This window comes from Protopterus annectens, chromosome 8.part0, assembly GCF_019279795.1.
Source record: "Protopterus annectens isolate FY-2018-M chromosome 8.part0, PAN1.0, whole genome shotgun sequence".
Lineage (NCBI taxonomy): Eukaryota > Metazoa > Chordata > Ceratodontiformes > Protopteridae > Protopterus > Protopterus annectens.
The window spans coordinates 1268859138-1268878893 of record NC_056741.1 but is presented as its reverse complement, the minus strand read 5'-3'; the positions used below and the strand labels follow the sequence as shown (position 1 = coordinate 1268878893).

At 37.8% G+C, this 19756-nt stretch overlaps 1 protein-coding gene across 2 annotated transcripts in view; it reads left to right on the top strand.

The window, feature by feature from the left end:
* Positions 1-19756, top strand: part of ATP1A3 (ATPase Na+/K+ transporting subunit alpha 3) — a 769164-nt gene that overhangs the window by 451274 nt on the left and 298134 nt on the right. For both annotated transcript variants that reach the window (XM_044080787.1, XM_044080788.1), the window contains exons 2-3: positions 5147-5260; positions 19410-19469. In XM_044080787.1, coding sequence (XP_043936722.1) covers positions 5147-5260; positions 19410-19469 — 174 coding nt within the window. The remainder of the gene's footprint in view (positions 1-5146; positions 5261-19409; positions 19470-19756) is intronic.

Below are 19756 nucleotides of genomic sequence, written 5' to 3'. Positions count from 1 at the left end.
ATATATATATATATATTGCATTTTCTTACATTGAGTTCTTTACTGGTACAATTTGTTATCCCAGAAGCAATGTTTCTGCTTGTTAATTTTTTATACTCACCATGCAGTTTGTATTTTCCTTAGTCTTATTACAAATTCCACTGTGCTACTTCTAAGACTTCTTGTTTTATGTTTCCTGCTGCAGTCTAAGCTACATGTGAATTTCACTGTTATTTGCAGTACATATTTGTATTCATCAAGCCTAGGTCAAAAACAGTAATTGTCAGATGGTCACTTACGGAGTTGAACCAATAGCTGTCGACATGCTAATTCACAGAAACTCAGTCACAGGGGGAAACAGGAATCTATAGATCTAGTGTTCATTGACAGAAGGACACTGTATTCTGTTGCTGCACAAGTCCTCATGTGCTCAGGCTGCAGAAGCAGTGCTCCATGTGCTCCATAAGCTAGATTAGTGGTGAATGACAGAAAATAGTTAATTCTGTGGTCATATCCCTTACTGGATGGTCAGTGACCCATGTAAACAGGAAGCTGTGCTTACACATGTTCACTATTGGTCAGTGACGGAGGAAGTAGTGCTCTGAGGCAATGTATGGAGCCTGGTGATCAGTGACACCATGCCTTGGTCATGTGTATTTATTCACATTCGGTAAAAGACAGAAACAGAGACTGCAGCTGCATGTATTACTGACAAGGGGATGTAGTGAATTTGTGGTTATGTCTGTTAATGAATAATCAGTAAAAAAATGGCAGCTGTACTCCTTAATTATGAGAATTTGTGGGTCATTGTTTATGGAAGGGAGAGGTACTCTGTGTTTAAAGAGTTCATGCACATTAAGAAACAAATTTGTTTACATATACTATCAAATATATGAGTAAAGCAAAAGGGTATCCTATGATTGTGTTTAAGTGCCAGTTACAGACAGAAGCAGTGTACTATAATTACATACAGTGATAGACACTGACAGAATACTTTCCATGTGGTAACTTGGGTTTCTTGAATGTCATCAAAGGAAGCCGTGACACCTATCTGCATATGGCATAGAGGTGGCCGGTAAAGATAATGGTTTGTGCTTACTCGTGCTGGCATGTGGTCAGTTATGAAGAAACACAATACTCATAGTACTCAACTTACAGGTTTTCATATATTGTCACTTATGGAGAGAAGCTGTACTCTGCTATACAAGGAGGTGATAGATCGGTCAGGTAAGGATTGGAGTGGTGCTGTATGGATATGAGAGGTAAGAGGTTGTCATTCACAGAAGGATGCTTCATCTCCTTCCCCCTCTCTTTTATTTACTTGACCTACTATTTGAACTCAGCCCGTCTGGGTGATAATCAGGACTTTATCCCTCTGTAACTCAGAGCAGGGCATTTTGGTAATGTTCAGGTTGCTGTAAGTGACAATGTTTCATAATAAAGGATTAGACTAATCGATTTAGAAATTTGCCACTGACGCTGCAGTTATTCATATGTTCAGCATCTAATGGCCACATATGTATATTTAGTTTATAAAAATGACACTTAATTTGTAATTCTACACAATGTGGTCATTGCATGTGTACTCCATACACAAAGTGCTGTAGCTATGGGGGTAAGACTGCAAACAGTATCTTACCCCTAGGTGTAATTACTTTTACACATCACATAGGGCTTTGGTATACTGTTCTATCCTGGACCAGGACACACAGTATTTAAGAACAGTGCCCCTACTTAACTCAATTAAAGCAGCAGAAAATATGTTTAGTTTTTACATAGTCCTTTTTCATCAGTGTGATTTTCTTTGTAACTCATTTATTTCCATACTTTGCATCAGTGCTTCTGACCAGAACCTGATCAATCCTGTATTGTCATGCTTTTGTGCATCACCCTGTATCTGCTGTTCCAGCAGACTCTTGCATAAAGTATCAACATTATATACTGGTTTGCTTTATTTATTTATTGATTCCTAATGACCCTGTTTAACACCTTATGAACCATAAATGAAACAGAATGTTCTTTGTTACAAAGTTCAGAAATGCGAAACAGTCTTCCTAGCTTTACCTACTGAGAAGTCTCAAGACATAGGTATTTTTTATTACAAATTACCAATCTGGGCTGGAGGTTATAAAGGTTATAATTCTAGATGTGTCAAAACAGCTGTAGCTTTAAAAAAAGGGATATCCAGTGCTCCTGGTGAATTCACATAATGCAGCAGTGGTGCATGGTGGCACATTAGTAGAATATGATGCGGTATGTGCCAGATGGTTATCTGCACTGATTGATTTATGGCATGAAGTGGTACTGTGCAGTTATACATGGTAGCAGAATATCTTTTGTAATCACCTGCACTGCATTTATGACAAGAAAAGCAGTGGTCATAAGCATTGGCATGTGCATCATATGAAATTTTAGGGTGATTACATGCGCTAGTTGATTTGTGGCTTAGTACACTATTGTATAGTAACGTGGTAGCAAAATGTACTGTACAGTCACATGCACTGGTTAGTTCAAATAGTACAGCATTACTGTGTGGTTACATATTAGAATCTACTCTGTGGTTACATGCATTGACAAATTAATGACATGCGGCAGTGCTGTGGGCTAAATTTGTTAGGACTATGGTCTGTGTTTACATACTTTGGTGGATTCATAGGATGGAACACTGTTGTGTGATTATATGTTAGTAGCACTGTGTACAGTTACATGTGCTGTTGTAAACTCTGCCTGCATGCACTGGAGAATTCATTGCATGTACAGTGTTATATGGCTACATTCAGGTAATGAAGTTGCAGCTTAATGTAGCTCTAAGTATTTGCAGCTGTTATAATGTGTTATGTGATTGCATATAATTGGTGAAATACTAGCAGAACCATGTTATATCACTGCATGTATTCACCAATGTATGTTGTGGGGCTTGAAGAATGTCCGTTCACAAAATTAAGATGTGATTTAATAGCGTTGTGTTCTTACACATGTTAATTCAGTTTATTGTATTGTTACATGCATTACTACAAGATACATGTGAAGTTGTACTGTGTTGCTACACAAGTTCACAAGTTGTTTGATAAAGGGAGAAATGATGACACCTGACATAGATGGTGTTGAATGGATGTTACGGCAGAAAGTAGTACCCTTTGACAGCATGTCCTCTGGTAAGCGAGGTGCAGCTTAGCACCACTATTATGGAAAGAAAATGTGTCTGTTTTTATATAATTACATTTGGAAGGGCCATCTCCATTTTGGATCAATGAATGTCTTATGGGCACATACTGGGGGATGGTTATCTATTACATTTCAGTTAGGAGATATGTCGCAATTTATCTAAAGATAATTATTTGGAGAACCATGGGTTGAGGGCTCCAAACCTGCTGTCAGTATATGGACTTGACGGAAATATTTAAGAGTTGCAATGTAGAACAGGAGACACACTGGTTAGTAGACATGATGCAAACAAACCCTATAAATGTGTTTGAAGGAATTATTACTTTGGGAAAATGTCCTTATACAATGTTATACATACTTTTTTCTTGTATAAATAGCTCATATGTCATTGCTTCAGTTTATTTATAGAATAAATCATGAAAGGACAAATGCATTAAGGTGCAATACAGTACAGTTTTCTTTATATAAGCATCGCCATAGATTGGTATAGGAAATGTTACTCTATTTCCATGTAGCAGAAACAGTAAAGGTAGTAAAAAGAAGACACCACAGTTAGGCATGCTCTACTAGAACGGCAACAACAAAAGTACATCAGTGCCTGTGGAAATACATGATAGCAAGTGCAGAACTCTTTCTTTTTCAGTCTAGCAGCAAAGAAAGTCAGTGCCAGGTTCTTCTGTCACATGGCAACAGCAGAGGTCTAAAGCAGGAATGCAGCCCTGGAAGCCTACAGTGTTTTGATTTATGAACTGCAAGTGTACTTCTGTTTCACTGTTACATCATCGGCATGGCCATGAAATCTGGCAGTAGTAATAAATGCAGTTAATCTGGTGCAATTAATGATGCAACGAGAGAAATGTAATGAATTTAAGCAACTAACCACATCAGTAAAAGGTGCCAGTTATGTGGAAAGACAGCAAATAACCTATTTTCATCAATGGACCTCTACACTAAGAAAAGATTTCCTTGAAACAAAGGGAACCTTCAATCAAAACTCAGTACTTCAGCAGTTTGAGCCCTGTTTTTCCTAACACGAGTCTTGACCTTATAAGTGTTACTGGTGTTTCTTCAGACTGAACAAGTCCATGATTTTCTTCAATTAGCATTTGTTATGTATAACTGTGGTATGCAATTGTGAGTTTGCCCTTTGATGATAATTTGTACACTCAGTTTTTCTACATGATATAAGATTTTATGCCTGACTTGTATTCTGAGGGCAGTCATGCTTATTTCTTCCACAACAGACAAAACATATAACTGACAGGGCAGTTCCTCACTTTGGGAAAACTTTTGTGTGGAAATATTCATACCAAACTCCATGGCTGGATTCATGCCAAAGTTAAATGGCATTCTGTATCATATTCTGTCTAAGCTGTGTTATGAGCAAGTCGCAAATCATTGGTAGTGTTTTTTGGAATCCACACAGAAATCCAGTTTAATATCTAAACATAAAGTATTAGCTTTCCTGTTTTGAAGGATATTTTTGTCCTTTTCATGAAAAAAATTGACTACTTGTTAGATTTGTCCCAGTGCTGTAGTTTTTGAAACCAACAAGTTTGAATGTAACGCTATTTAGGAAAGCTTGTACATTTTAGAGGTGGCGCACTGGCCAGTGAGGGTTCAGTTTCCATCTGGAATGGTCTACAGCTACTGAAACTGTACCTGTGTGGGGGTGGGGAGGAGAAATGAGTACAGCTTAGCTACATACCTTAAAAGTCTTTCTGCCTATGTCAAGCTATGTTATGGCTTGAGATGAACACATGACTAACAACATGTTCTACAGATTTGTACCTTTTTTGTATTTTCCTTTAATAATTATTGCATTGCAGTTTTTTGTGAGTTATACTGTTGTGCAGTGATGAATTCTTTCAGACAACTGGTAGCATATATATATATATATATATATATATATATATATATATATATATATATATACACATATATATATATTCCATTTGCATCTTTCTCACATTTCCTTACTGTACCTTTTTTTTCTCCTTAGTATGGAAGGTCAGACAGTTACCGCGTGGCTACCACGCAGGACAACAAAGAGGAAGACACCAAATCAACCAAATCAAAGAAGGACATGGACGACCTCAAGAAAGAAGTCTCTATGGTAGGTGGGGTGTAACATATGGGATATAAATTTGAGTAGTTTTACACTATTTATCATAACATTTATATTACAGAGAATCAGAGAGACTACAAGGAACATTATTTAGGCTTGTGAATACCTGCTCTAATGAAAATAATAAATCAAAATTAATGTAATTATAACAAAAAACGACTGGCCATGCATTACCAAATTTTAAAACCTACTCCAGTGATGAAGAAAGACAGAGGTAGAGTCATGTCCATGGATGCACATTCCTGAATCAAATGTTGTGCGATGTAGTGCTGTGTTACACTGCTGCACGTCACTATGTACACTCACTGTGTTTGTGGGCATGCTCACATGTCACATGTCTCATGCTAAACAGTACATATATGGCTCATGCTGCTGAGTATAGATAGTGCAGTGCACAGACTAAGTGATTCAGTGGTCCTATCTGGTCTTATCAACATACTCACCATGTTAGTATGATATAAAGTGCAGTCACCAGGTTGAGCAAGACCTCTCTGAGACATAGGATCACAGTGTACTGGAATATTTGCAGAAAAGTTGTGGACTTGAAGTATTAAAAAGAAACGGAAGAGACCTGGGCTGGTAATATAGCTGCTGCAACCCTGCAATGCCTTTGCTGTTTGTCACTAGGAATGGAAGGAGGATAGTGTATAGTTGGGTGACTGACACATATGCAAAGGCAGACCATATTTGTATAATCCACTCCAGATACGACTTACACAGGGTGGTAGTGCTACATACAGTCATGTGAAGCATGTAGGACATGTCACATGTGGGGGTTACCATACATTTGACAAAGTTGTTTATGCCTGTAGGGAGTGATGTGTTGGTAGTAGGACTTGGGATGCTGTGCTATATATATACATATATATATATATGTATATATATATGTATATATATATATATATATATATATATATATATATATATATATGTATATATATATGTATATATATATATATATATATATATATATATAAAATGTATATATACCAGGAGAATGATGGCATGGGGTTCCTGGACAAAATGCTGCTGATCAGCATACCATTGACCAGAAGTGATGGTCATTGTGTAGTATTTGAATGTCATAGGAGGGCATATTACATCAGTTATGAAGGAAAGTTGCAAATATGCTTTCCCAGTGCAAAGCAGAAGGCTCAGAACATCATGGTGGGCCACCAGTTTTAGAGAAACTTGACAGAGGCTGAGGAGTTATTACTGTTGGTCACCAACCAGGTGGACCAGTCAGTCATACTAGGTGGTGATACCTAGTACTTGGGTGTCCTTAAGTGACTCACCAGGTAATTACTGATCATACCATTATAGTATAGCACACATATATGTATGCATACAGTGGAGAGGATGTGACTGTTAACCTACATTTCTGTACTCTAAGAGCCTCTTGTCTGCAGGTCTAACATACTACCCTACAATGTACATGTTACGGTGTATTTCATAGCAATGTTTAACATGTGTCACAGTATGTGTGCCACAGGAGGATAGTACAACCATAAGGCCTTAGACTCATACTGGTGTTATGTTTCAGGCATTCATAGTTTCCTGTTGGGGAGGGTCTTGCACAATGAGGCAACAGAGTATTAATGTCAGCAGACCTGCTGTAGCTGAGAATGATGGCAACATGCTAGTGGCATGATCTGATGACATTGTGGCACTATCTGGAACACTCTGGGGGGGAAGGATAACTTAGAGGCAACTGCAGTGGTTGATAGAGAACATGGTGCCTCACCAGAGTCTGTCCTGTCACCTGAGAGTGAAAGTCCCATTCAGTCTTCTACTGTATCAGAGGACACAGTAGCTGATATGTACACCACCTCTGATATGGGTATACTCATCATGGATGACAGACACAGGAATGTCTGACACCACCACAACTCTGAATTGTTCCTGATTTGGGTACAGCATTGGAAATCAATCAGTAGATGTGCATATCAGTGATCCAGGAGCAAGCAGTGGCTTTGCAGAGCACTGTGGAGCTAGTAAGTGTTCTCCATTGGATATGGAAGGAGATGTGTCATCTGGAAAGTAACCTGGAGCATTGGTGCAATGATGCAGTACTGCAGTACTACTACTGAAATTACTAGTGCTGTAGGATGCCTCCCATGAGTACATCATGACTGCCCTCCAATCCAGCCATGACTTCCTTGATGTCCATGGCTGTGGACATGTCTGGACACATGATGAATGTTCATCAGGTGTCCTATATCAGAGGACACAGAATTGCAGATGCATCATTGGTGTCACTTATTAACACCTTGGCCTTGTGCCCTTGTCATGGTCCGAGATGTTTCTAGCTCTCTATCCATGGACCACCTTCTAACAGCAGGCCCACATAGTCCTTTAGTAAGATCTCATCGCTGCTGTAACATACATCCAGCTCTGACATGGCTAGCCCAACCAATGCATGTCACCAACAGTTGTGTAGTGGCATCCCAACACCATCAATGGGGTACATGAGTGATGACATCCAAAGCACTTCCAGAGTATGCAGCTACCCCATTCATCTCCCATGACCTCATTCCATTTTGAAGTGCTGCAAATCTTACTATGCTTCCTCTCCTCTTAAAGTGATGATGATTGTTCAGTACCTACTCCCTATCCAGTGTGAGTTTGTTGATGTCTAATCCACAGTCCCTTGTATAGTTTGAGCATTACTGCATGCATCATATTATTATGCATTATCTATGTCATCATACACAGCTGTGGACCAGAACTGCTGCCTTGACAGTGCAGTACAGCTGCTGCTTCTGTTTTGGACTATCCTGGCATGATGTCATTGACCTGTTCCACCTGCTTACCAAGATTACTGCCATTGTTTGTGGTTTATGACTGGGAGTCATCCTCTATGGCTCAAAGCCATATCTGGTATCATGTGCAATAGACAACACACCATTGTGTGTGACATGCACCCAGTATGAATACTAACTGTGTGTGTGGCCATTTTGTCTGCTATGTGTGGGTACCTGCCAACAAGGTCAACCTGTGGATGTACAAGTCAGACTTTTGTCACAAGTGTGACACATGTAAACTGCTCAGGTGTCATATGAGCACATTATAATGTCCTATGCATTACAGACCACTTGGCATTGCAGGGTATGATAGCCCCTCACATTGGTGTATATCTCTCTCTGTAGACCAGGTGGGTCCTTAACAGTAACATGGGTACAGTCTATGGCACCCAGGATCTCAGGGAAGCATGCAGTCTTATAAATACTGGTATGGTGTTTTTCCCCCTCTGGTGGTCTTGAGAACCAGGTATGCTCCTGTACATGTTATAGTATGTTGAGTAATCAGTTACGTATTCATGAGGCAGACCAAATGTTTCCGCTATAGGTATCTGAAAGGTTCCTGTAACTAGGAGAGTCAGCACTACACTCTAGTGTCCAGAAGAATGGGCATACTATGAATATCCCTCAGGCCCACAGCTAATTCTCCTAGGATATCCTTGTTGATTGTGAAGCAATCTGTTATCTTCTGCTATGTGAGATGCTGGTATGTGAATCTCTGTCTACCTGCGATGTTTCAGTTGGCCTTCTTACAACATTGTCATCATTGCCTTTGCTGTGGCTAACGCCATATGCTGTTGAACTACTGCTGCTGTTATGCCTAACATAGTTCCTGTCCTGCAGTCCATAAGTCATGACACTCAGTTTAGCTGAATGTGACTGTGCATTTGTTATACACATCTGAATCATTTTGTGATGTTGGTTTTTCGAATGTGCATATTCTGTTTCTCATTTTCATAGGGCTTCTCATGTACATGCCACTATGCCCTTTGGATCACCCACACCCTGAGCATGGCTGCTACTGTACATTCTGTATGCACTGTATGTTGTACAACCTGTCCTTGAATTCCAGCTATTCTGTGCATGCATTAAGTAGTGCTTTAGCTCCCATGTACATCAGTAGTATTTTATTCTATTACAAACATTAAGACAGTATTAGAAAGTGAGAATCTGTTACAAATGTAAATGTGCACATTTGCAAGTACCTGTGTAGAAATATTAATATGTATATGTCTGTGTATGTATGCTCACATAAATAAAGAAGTACTGATATTGCGTAATTGTACTGTGACAGTAATGCAGCTTATATGTATTAAGTTCCTAGAGTATCCCTTGTATAACTTCTTGTATAGGCTTGCATAGCTTTATTTCTCTCCTTTGTGCTTTCGATGTCCTGTCTTAGTCCATAGAAATGCATCTCCTAAACAGTACAGAGCGCTTCAGATGGAGTCTTACCAGCTCTCTGTATAAATGAAGAGCAACTTAATTTTTTAACACCAGTACATAGTAACAATTCTGCTGAACAAACCAATAAGAAACTTTGCAGTGTGGAAGGTGTGATGTTCACATCCTAAATTATGTTATGCTTTTAATAAACATCAAACTGTAAAATATAACTAAAATACTTGCTACAAAATAATCAAATAGCAAATAGTAGGTATTCCACATTTGAGTTAAAAATGGAATATCTTTTATTGAAACACACAAACAAGCAATCCTAGTTGAGTATAATGAAAAGTATTAAAGACATTCCTTGTAAGGAATGTTGTTGATGCTTTTCATTATACTCAACTAGGATCACTTGTTCCATGTTGGGGGGTCATACCTCTCAACTGCCCAGATTTTTACAGAATGTCCGGATTTCTGTCTCATATTTTCAGTCTTCTCTTCATAAAATTTAGTTTTTTTTGGCAAATTACTGCCATGTTATTGAGGACTACAGTAAAAAAATGACAGAGATTTGAGTTAGACTTTATTCTCTTCAAAAAATGTATGCTAATGCAAAACATGTTATTCTATTAACTAGGTTTGTAAGAGTGATATTTAAAAAGTGCACCTGTTTTTGGGCCTTTGACCTCCTATTTACATCTTTGCCCAGATTTCTTGCTCTAACAGGTTGAGAGGAAATGGGGTGCTAATGGATCATTTAACAGCATGTCCTCTCCATGGTCGAGTGGCATTCGAAAGACATGCGTGAATGGCCGTGCCTTTGTTGAAGGTTGAGCGTCAAGCTGGCAATTCGGCACTGTAAAAATTTACTTCCAATCATTAGCGGACTGGAGTTCTGCTGTGGTGACCCCTAACTGGGAAAAGCCGAAAGAAGAACAAACATAAGATTTTGTATATATTTCATCATTATATGGTTCTGTTATGACGAATGTTGGATGTTTAATTTACTATGATTTATACTTTATTCATTATGTGTTCACATACACTATGTTTTACTGATGCTAAGGTGGTAGTTATAGATTCCCTGTGTGTACTCTGGGATACAAACATTGCAGGAGGAAACTGCCCACTGTGCGATTGTCATGTGATACTACAGAAAGTGTATATGGGGATCATCACCAACTCATTCAAGAAGAACAATCAAAAGATGATTTCAAGAAGACTCTGCACTTGGCCTTCAGAACTTCAGAAGTTTGCACTTCAAGTGTGACTCTGGGAATAGGATAGTAAGAGGCAAAGGTAACTACTCACTAACAGCTTAACTCCAAAACTGCTGGCCTCTTGAGACTGAAACTTTATGAAACAAACATCATTTAAATCCTTCTCTCCTTTTTGGGGACTAAGTCAAAAATAAAAGAAGACACCACGGCGAGGATTGCATCTGTAACCTTTACCTTTTTCCCTGAATGCCAAGAACTATCACACTTTTTAAATATTCAACAGGAGAAATATAACTATTTGATTTCATAATAAAGAAAAAAAAAAACATCAAAAAAGACAGATAGTTAAAGGAAAGATGTTTTAAATAAAACAGGCATATTTACATCTACAAAAATAACAGACAACAAACATTCTAACTATATTACGTAATTGTAACATGAAACACTACATACCTTGTTTGAGAAACTGCTGAGATGTACAAATGTTCAGATTTAAATTCCTTTCATGGAAAACTGAGAGCCCTTGATATGTCATACTTGGAAGATAGTTCTTGTAGCAGCTGGAACTTGAAGATTGTGACTAAAATGTAAAGTTTCCCATAATAAATAATAATAAAGATAATAAATAATAAAAATAAAAAAATAAAAAATAAAATAATAAAGATAACTTCTTAATCCAAACAATATGAACACGTGCAGTAATCAGGCATTCTGTATGCATTTCTCCAGCACAACACAACATACACAAACATGCACTAACACATTGCAAAGTCATACATTCACATTAACTACCCATGTATCACGCATGGATGTGGTACATTTGATCAACATCCCTTCAACTAGTCGCCATTTCAATAAACAAAACTGAGTGCTGCAACACACAATGAAAAACACAAAACAAGAAACCAAGTCTTTTAAAAAATGTCATTATCCCTCAATTATATTCCCAAGGGGGTGGAGAGACCCTTCACCCTCTGCCACATACATATCACTATCTCTGGGATTAATGCATGCCTGACAATTGCTGCACTGCTCAGTATTCATTTAAAGAAATGTTTGGCTACCAACACAAATGCATTATTACGGAAACTCCAGAGTCATCACTACCAAGGGAAAGAACATGGCACAACTGGAAACGTGACTGTAGAGTGGCTTTAAATTGCTGGGCCTAGACAGATTGCCATAGTTTTAAGAAGTCATTAGTCTAGTGAGCAGAGACTACATAATAGCTTGAATTGTATCTCATAGAAAGTGCCACACACTGCATATTAAACAAGCAGGTGACATTAACATACAGATAATAGGTACTTTAAGCATTGCTCTGTCAAAGATAGGATGTGGAAAATCCCATCCGGGTGACTCTGTGAATCTGTCTTACCTTTCATTTCAAACACTGAAAGGACCTGAAGATCCAAGACACAGTCAACTAAAGTGTCATTTCTTCACTTCCACTATATGTGTATATGCTTTAAGTGAGATATAAAATGTGTACAGTTTTGTGGTTCAAGAACAAAGAAATTATTTACTGTGTTTTATGACTCGGTCTTTCTTTTCAAAGAGCTCTGTCTGTTTTTGTCAGCTATACCCAGAGCTTTGAAAGTCCCATTGTTTTTAATACCTCAGTCAAGCTCATACACAGTACCAGGCTTTTCTTTGATATGGCTTAAGACTCCAAAATGTGTTTGTAGTTAAAGAAGTACAAACATTTTCTATCATCCATAGGTAGCTATATAATAGCAGAAAACATGCCCCATGCAATATCAAAATGTACTTATTCCTTAAATGCACATATATTATACTCTAAAGCAATCTTAATATATTTATGGTTAATATGGATAAATGCATAGCTGAAAGATACTCACTTCTGACAGCAACTGTATCCTTTATGTATGCTGTATATACTAATATCTCTAGAACTGATGGGGGTTATTCTTTATGTATAACATGTAGGGCCACGTGTGTTAGTGGTGCCATTTTCCTTATGAGTGGGGCTATTCCTTATGCATTTCATGTAGTGTAGCAGGTATTAATAGTGAATGATTTCCATATGAGTGGGGGCTCTTCCTTACATTTGTTATGTGGTGTAACCAAGTGTCAATGGTGCCGATTTTCCTAATGAGTGGGCAGATTTTTCATAAGTCATGTAGCTCCCCAGGTGTTAGTGCCGCCCATTTTCCTTATGAGTGGGGCTATTTCTTATGTATGCCGTGTTGTGCCACAGATGATATTGGTTCCCATTTTCCTTATGAGTGGGGCTATTCCTTATGTATGCCGTGTTGTGCCACATATGCTAATGGTGCCCATTTTCCTTATGAGTGGGGCTATTCCTTATGTATGCCGTGTTGTGCCACAGATGCTAATGGTTCCCATTTTCCTTATGAGTGGGGCTATTCCTTATGTATGCCGTGTTGTGCCACAGATGCTAATGGTTCCCATTTTCCTAATGAGTGGGGCTGTTCCTTATGTATGCCGTGTTGTGCCACAGATGCTAATGGTTCCCATTTTCCTAATGAGTGGGGCTGTTCCTTATGTATGCCGTGTTGTGCCACAGATGCTAATGGTTCCCATTTTCCTTATGAGTGGGGCTATTTCTTATGTATGCCGTGTTGTGCCACAAATGCTAATGGTTCCCATTTTCCTTATGAGTGGGGCTATTTCTTATATATGCCGTGTTGTGCCACAGATGCTAATGGTTCCCATTTTCCTAATGAGTGGGGCTATTTTTTATGTATGCCATGTTGTGCCACAGATGATATTGGTTCCCATTTTCCTAATGAGTGGGGCTATTCCTTATGTATGCCGTGTTGTGCCACATATGCTAATGGTGCCCATTTTCCTTATGAGTGGGGCTATTCCTTATGTATGCCGTGTTGTGCCACAGATGCTAATGGTTCCCATTTTCCTAATGAGTGGGGCTGTTCCTTATGTATACTGTGTTGTGCCACAGATGCTAATGGTTCCCATTTTCCTAATGAGTGGGGCTGTTCCTTATGTATGCCGTGTTGTGCCACAGATGCTAATGGTTCCCATTTTCCTTATGAGTGGGGCTATTTCTTATGTATGCCATGTTGTGCCACAAATGCTAATGGTTCCCATTTTCCTTATGAGTGGGGCTATTTCTTATATATGCTGTGTTGTGCCACAGATGCTAATGGTTCCCATTTTCCTAATGAGTGGGGCTATTTCTTATGTATGCCGTGTTGTGCCACAGATGCTAATGGTTCCCATTTTCCTAATGAGTGGGGCTATTTCTTATGTATGCCGTGTTGTGCCACAGATGCTAATGGTTCCCATTTTCCTTTTGAGTGGGGCTATTCCTTATGAATGCCATGCTGCCACAGATGCTAATGGTGCCCATTTTCCTTACGAGTGGTAGCTGTTCCTTTTGTATATCATGTCACATGTGTTAGTGGTGCCTGGTTTCCTTATAAGTGGGGGTATTCCTTTTTATACCATGTAGGGCCACATGTGTTAGTGACTCCCATTTTCCTTATGAGGGTGTTATTCCTTGTATATACCATGTAGAGCCACAGGTGTTAATGGTGCCTGGTTTCCTTATAAGTGGGGGCTATTCCTTATGTATGTCATATAGTGTTTCAGGTGTTAGTGATACCTCTTTTCCTTATGGGTGAGGACTATTACTGGTGCCCATTTTTCTTATCAGTGAGGGTTATTCCTTATGTTTGCCATATTGTGTAACGGGTGTTAATGGTGCCCACTTTTCTTATGATCGGTGGCAATTCTTTATGTATGCCATGTAGTGCCACAGGTGTTACTGTGCTCATTTTCCTGAATGAGTGGAGGTTAATCCTTGTGCATGCCATGTAGGGCCACATGTGTAAGTGGTGCCCATTTTGTTTGAGGGGAGTTATTCCTTATGCAAGCCATGAAGGGCCATGGGTGTTAATGGTACCTGGTTTCCTTATGAGTGGTGGCTCTTCCTTATGTATATCATACAGTGTATCAGGTGTTACTGATGCCTGTTTTCCTTATGAGTGAGGACTATTCCTTATGTATGTCATGTAGTGCTGTAAGTATTAATGATGCCTGTTTTCCTTATGATAATATTACCAGTCCTTTTGACAGCTGATTTTTGCATTTACTGCAGAGTAATAACACTGGAGCTGGGAGTGTCTGATGTCCTTATAAGTAGTACCTGCTGATACTATCAGCGCTGTTTGCTGCACTACTTGTTTGTGGCATGTCATATTATGGTGGTGATAATGTTCCTTTTATAAACTATATGTCATCAACACTTGTGCTTCTGGTGAATAAACTCCTTTTGCATCTCATGTAGATTAACTGCAGTGTCCGAGCTTTGGAGGTTCCTTGCATATGCCATGATACATTGCAGTAGTGATGGTATTCTCTGTATTTTGTGGATGTTTTTATGATCTGTTTAACAGTGTGAGAACTTTTACAATTCACAGCACTCACGCGATAACCATGGCAGTGGGAGAGGGAAGGAGGGGAGGAATAAACACATTATAATATGTAGTACAGCTCAAAGTTCCAAAAATTTGAACTGCAAATGGTTGAGATCATAAGATCGAAGTTTTAAAACTTTGAACGTTTGAATGGAGATCGCCGTACTGCATGGAACAGGAAATTTACCATTTTCCTCACTGCACTGTGATCTCGGAGTTGGTATATTTATTTAGCATGCGGTGTGGGGGTGCAGGGGGGCTTGCACCCTGCAAAAATGTAAAAAAAAAATGTTTTTGCGTTTTTTTTTTTTTTTTTTTGTACAATTTTGAAGTTTCAAAACTTTGGTCTTATGGTCTTGACTATTTGCATTTCAAAGTTTTGAAACTTTGAGCTTATGAAGCAGATCCCAGTGCAGGATTCCTTTCACAAACTCGAAATTTCAAAACTTTCAAATGCAAACGGTCGAGACCATAAGATCGAAGTTTTGAAACTTTGAATGGCTTGAATGAAGATCGCCGCCGTACAGCACAAAATGGGAAATTTACTGTTTTCCTCACTGTAGTGCATCTCAGAGTTGGTATATTTATTTAGCAGAAGGTGTGGGAGGCACAGGGGGACTGTAAAAAAGTAAAATATTTTTTTTTTATTACAGTTTCGAACTTTCAGAGCTTTGATTGTATGGTCTCAACCATTTCCATTTCAAAGTTTTGAAACTTCAAGCTTGTGAAGTGGATTCATAGTACACTAACTTCAACTACACCATGAAATGCCTTAGGTCCATTGAGCTAGTTATCAACAGTGCTCTCTGTAATTTGTTTTATTCTGTTAACCACAGGCATTCAAAACTGACAAAAGAATGATATCCACAACATGTAAAAATTCATACATCACCTGTTTCTTTTTATAAGGGATCTTTGTTTCACTTTGCTGAAAACTTCAGTTATTACCTGTGAATACAAGTGTTCATTGTAATGGAGTTAAGCCATATATATTATTGCAGAAACACTTTATGATTCAAATTTCTACAGAAGATAGATTTCACAAGACAGGGGATACAAGTAAGACCCTATAATGTTGCTTAAAGCTTTTCAAAAACAGTCATCCTTTCATAGAAGTAGATACCACAATGATTACATCCGTAAAAGATATGCTAAGGCAAAAAGAAAAAATACATTTAATAAAAACAGAAGCAATACTAAGAAATGAGAATGTATGATAAGATTCATACTGCAGGTTGTTTCTTTCATTTCTGGTTTACTAAATGCCATCACAAAAACAGAAGAGTGTTGTTAGATGTGGCAATTTTGTTTATATAAATGACTAGCACTTTTCTTTCTTAATATTGTTTTAATTCTAAAGGGACTGAAAAGTCTTGACATATACAACAGAAAAAAAGGGCTTTATCAAACAATGTGGCCAAAGCAAAACTTCTGAGGCTGCAGGGTATGGAGAAATAAGAATAAGCTTTTTTGTTACCTGTGCAAAACAGGAATTAAATATGCAGCACAAAAGCACTTCTGATGAAAGAAGTTTAAGTTTAGGACTCAGTAAGTTCCACACCGCAAAATGAAACACATATATATACTGAAAGGTTTTCAGTCAAAAAATTCTCTCCCATCTCCTCAATTAATCTGAACAGAGCCATTGACTCAAAAAGAACAAAAAACATATTAAAGGGACAGACCTCCCACACACAATGTTATGCATGTAGACACACACACACACACACACATATATATGTGTGTGTGTATATGTATATATATATATATATATATATATATATATATATATATATATATATATATAAATAAAATATGTGTGTGTATATTAAATGCATGTATATGCATGCACAGATATGGATATATGTGTGAATGTGTACAGATACACACACACACACACACACACATATATATATATCACACACACACACACACATATATATATATATATATATATATATATATATATTGTTCGAACAAAACTCCACGTACGCCCAAACAATAAATTCTCATAAATCCCAAGAAACCTACTCAGTCAGCGACAATGAACACACTTCTCCGTTGAATAAGCCACTTAAAAACGTTTGTTAACGATAATATGTACAGTTCTCCGTAGAATTAATCACTTGAAAGCGTTGTTTGACGAAGACAACAAGCATTTAATGAAAAATATCACAAACTAGCAACGTAAGCGCTTTCACAGTCTATGCCGCTTCATCAGACGTAACAGTTATGCAAATCAATGCCACTAGTATAAATAAGAATTTCAAAATAACCCAATTAAGTTAAAGTGCCAGTGCATCAAATCACTACTCATCCATAATTGCGCTTTAGTCAACATTAAAAAAGCATACGTATTTTAAAACATAATATCAAAAACTAATCTGTGTTATAAAATATATAAAAACATAAAATCCATAACATGAAACATATCGACAACACTACCTTAGTGTTCTAGCTTTCAGAATGGGCTTGATTGAGACACTGTCATTTAGGCCATGGCCCCCATATATTATATGTAGTATATGTTATCACACACACTCATATGTATATATGCATGTATATGTCTGTATATATAAAACCATGTATATACGTACACTTTTACATAAAAATATATGTACACATTATATGTATATATATATATATATATATATATATATATATTTATATATATATATATATATATATATATATATAGATATATATATATATAGATATATAGTATATATATACATTGGGGGGTGTGGGGGCATAGCCCCCTACATAGTTTAGGTATATATTGTCTTCTGCAAAGAGTTATTCATTGCAGTTATAAGTATCCATCTGTATGTTTTAAAATGTAGAACATATGTGGGGGGCTGTGGCCCCCCTACCCCCTAACTATATATACTAACTCCTGGATCGCATTACAATGGGGAAAAGGGCATATACCTTTTACTTTAATGTGTCAGTGTTATGAGTTTCAGTCAAATGAGTTTTCAGTGTTTTGAACTTTTGATGTTCTGGTCTCAGTCAAATGAATTTCAGTCATATGAAATTTTGATCATGTGTAGTAGACCGATATATATATATATATATATATATATATATATATATATATATATATATATATATATATATATATATATATGGGTTCCGTACTAAACCCGACGCACTTTTTCCCAAATTGCTCATGGCCGAACATACTTACGCAAAAAGCAGTAGCAGCATTTTCACATAAGTATGCTGTTGTGGAGGCCGTACTACAGTGCAGATAAGGGAAGGTTCCCTTTTCCCTACTGTAGTGCGGTCTCAGAATGAGAATATTAAAGTACAGGGGGTGGAGGGGCATAGCCCCCCTGCATAAAGGCTTTTTTCTTTTCTTTTTTTTTTTTTTTTTGACACATTTTGACGAAAGTGCTTTTTTGGTAAAAGTGCTTTGTTTAAAATGTGTTCAGTGATGAGAGAGAGAGAGTCTACATTGGGCAGAAGTTCCAAAGTCCAGACAGGATGTGATACTGTAGCCAGTAATTGTATCAGATATGGTGAACAAATCGAGTGGCTGACAGATATGGAGTATAACAGGTGCACAATATTTGAAACATAATGACAGCCAACAAGGACACTTTCTGGACAACAGTACAGTGGCAGCAGCATACTTTGGAGTGCTGATGGTTTATGCTGGCATTGCTACAGTCCTGTGGATAAGAAGAGGACAGTGAAAAACTGAGAATCCTCTTTAAAGCATGAAAACATTATGTGACCTGGGCACAAAATGTGACATTGCCTGCAGCTCCTCCCCTTTCAGAATCTTACTGTGAATTTCTCCAATGGGAATACAACAGAGGAATACCTCATGACTTGGTAGATTACAGTTGAATAAAATTAAGCCCCATTCAAAGTGTATGTCTAAACTGAATCAAATGCTACTTGATCTTAGAGAAAAGGCTGAGATGTGATTGCAGAACAATACTGAAACACAGTAAGTATTTCATGGACTACTGAATGCTAACCTGATGTGAGAAGGCCTTAATGCATATAAAAGTAACTGATGGGGGTAAAAAGATGACTACAGTCCTGGCTGATGTGCAGATAGTTGTTTCTTACCCAACAGCAGAGTACATCAGCTTCAACGATTTCTGTGTTTAAGAACTGCATTTCTGAATGCTGTTCACTTCTTATGAAATATATCCTCATTTCATGACCCCTTATGACTAAGCTCTTATCAGCTTAATATGACTGAAAATCAGAAGCACTTTGTGAAGTGTGCATAACATTATCATTCACTTCTAATTTCTGTTTTGTTCCCTTCTATTTCCAGACAGAACATAAGATGTCAGTAGAAGAAGTATGCAGAAAATACAACACAGACTGCGTCCAGGTAAATCCTTCATCTGTGTTTTTTTATAAAGAGGTTTTGGTTTTCAGGTCATGCATACAATACAGAGAAGTGAAATGGCTGCTTTCAACTGTTGCTCAGATAAAACATCTTCTCTGAGAGAAGCGACACAGAAGATTGTAAATGCATGTTTTAATTAGGGACCAACCAACTATTCATTTAATAGACTGCTGCAGGTAAGAAAGATGCTACTTATAACTGCATCATTTTGAGTTCCTCCAAGCAGGAATCTCTGCAGGTAAGGTTGTAGAACACTGAGTCTTAGAGCA